This window comes from Xenopus laevis, chromosome 1S (genome assembly GCF_017654675.1).
Source record: "Xenopus laevis strain J_2021 chromosome 1S, Xenopus_laevis_v10.1, whole genome shotgun sequence".
Taxonomy (NCBI): domain Eukaryota; kingdom Metazoa; phylum Chordata; class Amphibia; order Anura; family Pipidae; genus Xenopus; species Xenopus laevis.
In genome coordinates this window covers 3,053,104-3,057,420 of record NC_054372.1, presented here as the reverse complement: position 1 = coordinate 3,057,420, position 4,317 = coordinate 3,053,104, and the positions used below count along the sequence as shown (strand labels likewise).

At 44.7% G+C, this 4,317-nt stretch overlaps 1 protein-coding gene across 1 annotated transcript; it reads right to left on the bottom strand.

Annotated features, from left to right (window-relative positions):
* Positions 1–3,011, bottom strand: LOC108706478 (E3 ubiquitin/ISG15 ligase TRIM25). Its single transcript, XM_018242948.2, has one exon. The coding sequence runs from the start codon at positions 2,947–2,949 to the stop codon at positions 1,219–1,221; it is 1,731 nt and encodes a 576-aa protein (XP_018098437.1). The 5' UTR covers positions 2,950–3,011; the 3' UTR covers positions 1–1,218.
* Positions 3,012–4,317: the final 1,306 nt, after the last annotated feature.

Here is a 4,317-nt window from a genome sequence, read left to right as displayed (position 1 = left end):
AGTGGAAGAGGATTAAAGGGATAAGGAGCTAATGGCATGAAATAACTGTATTACTGGAGCGCAGCAAACACAGTCCAGACACATCTCGGAGCAGCAGAAGTTCAGTTGGTCTCATTGAATAACACAAAAAGCCACAAGAGGCGCAGTATCACTTTAAAGGTAAATTGTCTGTAGAATAATAAAACTGAAACCAATGAACCTCATATTATTATTATTATTAATATAACCCTTACTTGGCAGTAACACTGGATTCTTGCTGCTCTCTGGGCACAACACAGTTACACTGCGACCCCTCAGCTGGACCCTCACAGAGTAGTGGAGCTGAACTGCAACTCTCACCACTTAGGTACTGTATAAAAAGACTGGCCACCCGTGATTCTTAATCAAATAAGAGATTTATTGAGATTAGCAAAAGGTACAAGTATTTATGGATCAATATTGTATATGCGCCTGTCCCAAGAGGTGTTCCAGTGTATTACACTAAGATTTCCATGAGTCCGATCAACTTGAGTCTTACCCGGGGCAGTACCCCAAACTAATGGTCCTTGGTGGAGCAGAAATCTGATCTTTCTAGGTCTCACAAATGGTGGTAAGAGTGGGAGAAGAGCTGACGCTCAAAGGCAGTTATGGTAAGAAACGGTCTACAACCACTTCACAGTTTACCGAGTGGAGGAGAAAGTTGGACAAGAACCCACAAACTAATGGGGGACAAGACTGGTATAAGAGCTGAATCTGTAATTCCAAGTGGAAGAGCAGAAACCAAATGAGAGAGTTGAGGAGACAATGGTAGAAGGGCCTGTGAGGAGGAGACATGTGACTGGATGGGACCTACATGATTGGCTTGGGGAGTTGGACAGGATAAGAATTGGCTAAAAAGAATTAAAAATATTATCAACCACAGGTCAAAATTTCTAACATGGAGAGTAAATCTGGGAATCCTTGGAAGAATAAGTATAATGTAAAGCAGCGTCATACTATATAGTTGGGTTGTTATTTGAACTATTGGGAGGCTCCTAGATAACCCTGTACCTGCTCTTATTTTACCTGTGCAAGAAGCTCTGCCCTGAACACACCCAACCCCTAGAACTAAATCACAGGAATAATGAATAAAGTCATATATATTGAGTCATATCAATTCATCATCATTAGTTGTTTCATACAAATATATATGAGCAGTTTGTACTGCTGTTCTGCTATAATAATGGCTGGGCTGTTGATCTATTGAATAATAGTCAGGTCAGAGAGTGATACCCAGAATGCAGCGTGCAGGGGCTCAGTGAATGTGGCAGTCAGAGAGTGCAAGTGCCTGATTGGCTCGCTCAGCTCATAAAAGGACAAGCGGCCACCCTCATAGTCCAGCGAGATTCTGATTCTATTGCAGGTGGGGCTGTGAGGTAAGTTCTTCCTCTTTCCATCGTGTATCACTGAGTATCTATTGCCCCATCTGAACAAACCCACAGACTTCTTGTTATACCCAATACAGGAGTGATGGCCGTACCTCTGTATGCTCGGATACGCTACCCCTGCTATATAATACGGTATACCCCAGGAGCACTCAACATCCCAGTAGTGATGCCCAGAGGAAAAGCTTTGGCTGCTCAGAGCCTGGGGGTAATCCTGGAACCTCTCTGGGGTGCAGAAGTGATCGGTCCGGGTGCACTTAGTGGATATGGTAAAATAGGACAAACCATTCTTGCCATCTAATAATCTCAGTAGTTTAGAAACTGTGTTTAAATCAATTTCCATGTCTGTGACCTTCAGCCCAAACACCGGGTCACTTACAGGCTGAAGGGTAAAGCTCCCAGGGGTGTCACATTTACGCTTTGCGGGGGGCAGGGGTTCCCTCTCTGGGTCACTCAGCTCTGAAGCTTCAGTGTTTATATCTGTATCCTTGTGGCTACTAACGGCTGCCTTCATGCTGCTCACAATCCCAGCTAAGCCTGTGAGTATAGTCTCTGAGATCAGATCCTCATCCCATAGTGTAGGGTCCTTGTTACCCTCGCTCCCCTCAGTATCTGCCTCCTCAGTATCACAGAATGTGTCTCCATCTGGTTCCAGGGCCTGTAGGACAGTGAGTGGATCTGCCATGTTGCGCAGCTCCTCAATGTCATGGATCTGCCGGGACAGCTCTTCCTTATCCATTTCCAACTGTTGGATCAGATCAGAGAGACAGAGTAAGAGATGCTCTCCTTGCCTGGAGATCTCACTCAGGACTCTCTTCTCCAGGGCTTCCAGCTGTTCCCTGATGTCCCTAAACAGGGCAGTGACTCTCTCCGTCTCATTGGCTGCTTTCCCTTCCATTTCCCTCCTGTGCCCCTGCAACCTCTGCATCTCTCTATCAGCTTCGTCTCTCTCTAGGATCAGTTTCTCTAGATTGTTTGTCAGTTTCCCTTTGTTCCTCTCTGAAGCCTCACTGAGCTGCATGACCTTGTGTCCAACGTGGGGTCCCACCATGAGACAAGAGACACAGACACAGGCATTGTCCTCCATACAGTAATACTCCAGCAGCCTCTTGTGTGCAGAGCATTTTCTGTTGGCTAAAGAGCTGGAAGGTTGGCACAAGATGTGCTCCGCTGACTTGCTGTGCACCCGCACGTGGTTATCACACAGGGAGGCCTCGCAGAGCAGACAGGATTTAGCAGCAGGTACAGGGGAGTGGATGCAGTAAGTGCACAAGATCTCCGTCACCCCCTGATGTTCCAGCTGATCCGGAAGGAATCGCTCCGCTATGTTCCCCAGAGTTCTGTTGCTCTGCAGGGCAGGACGTTCCTGGAAGTCAGCTCTGCATTCAGGGCAGGAATAAGCCCCAGATCCCTCCTGGGTGTCCAGCAAACTCCCAATGCAGCCCCGGCAGTAGTTATGGGCGCAGGGCAGAGTCACGGGGTCTGTATAGATATTCAGGCAGATGGAGCAGCTCAGCTCGGCTCTCAGATCAGCAGCAGCCGCCATTGCTGGGAGTCGGAACAGGAAGAGAAACTCACAAAACTTCTTTGGTTACGGCACACGCATATAAAGGGGTTGGGCAAATCTTGGAAACTGCAGCTTGTTAACCCAATAATTGCCAATTTACAAGTCACTGAATGTGTCTGCACAGAATAGATTTATCTGTAGTAGGTACAGTCCATAAAGATCGGGACCCCTCTGCTCCTCAGTCAGTAGAATTGTAAATAAAAAATGCAGATGTGATTAAAGTGCATATTCCAGACTTTAATGTAAAGTTATTTGTATACATTTTAGTTTTGCCATGTAGAAATTACAACACTTTTTATACAAAGTCTTCAGGTGAGTAACTACAGAGGGAGCAGAACCTGCAGCTGCAGGGGGCCCAGGAGGTGTAGGGGGTCTAATTAATGAGCAGTTTGAACATATATTAGTAAAACAAGGGGCCCTAAAATTCATTTGCTCTGGGGCCCAGTAACATCGAGTTACACCACTGATATCCCCCCTCAATTCAGAGCAATTCAGAGCTTCATTCCATGAAGCCAAGGTGCTGAGTGTGGATTTCAGTGAAAGTGTTTAATCACATGATTCTGCCCAGGCAACACATGACACTGTATTATCTGTAGTGTACTTTACAGTATTGTGTTGTATGGCCAAAAGAAATCTATTTAAATCAATTAGGTTTTATGTCATTCCAGGACTTATTTCCTTGACATTTAAGTTGACATTTAAGTGTCCTTAACACGTATCCCTTATTTAAAGGGCATGTAAAGGCAAAAAAATAAAATCCCATTTTTACTTTCTTTAATGAAAAAGAAACCTATCTCCAATATACTTTAATTAAAAAATGTGGAACGTCTTTATAAGAAACCTGACTGTATGCAGTGAAATTCTCCCTTCATTTACTGCTGTGGATAGGAATTGTCAGACGGTCCCTAACTGCTCTGCAGGGAAACAATCATACTTATGTACAGCAGGGGGAGCCCCCGCCTTACTTCCCAGCCATGCAGAACTCAAGCAGCTTTGTTTGTTTCCCTGTAGAGCAGTCGGCGACTGTGTAGAGATTTGTATTGGATTTTATTTTTGCCTTTACATCCCCTTTACTGTTTCCAACTCCAGCTGCAGGGACAAAGATCATGGAGCCAGATTTAAACAGATAAACTGGGATTCTATTTGGAGGATTATTTTGCTGCAGCCACTGGTTCTTCAGAGTTGGAGAAAGTTTGTATTAAACAATACAAAAACTATAAAATCCACATTAGATTACATGACAACACAGGACTCAGTGCAGTCTGTATATTCTGATTATTAATCAGTCTTGTGTATCGGCTTCTGGCAGATATTATTTGACTTGTGCTGTTTTGATCATTTATGACG

Coding starts and splice junctions, on each gene's coding strand:
- LOC108706478 (XM_018242948.2), bottom strand. CDS start 2,949: ATGGCGGCTGCTGCTGATCTGAGAGCCGAGCTGAGCTGCTCCATCTGC.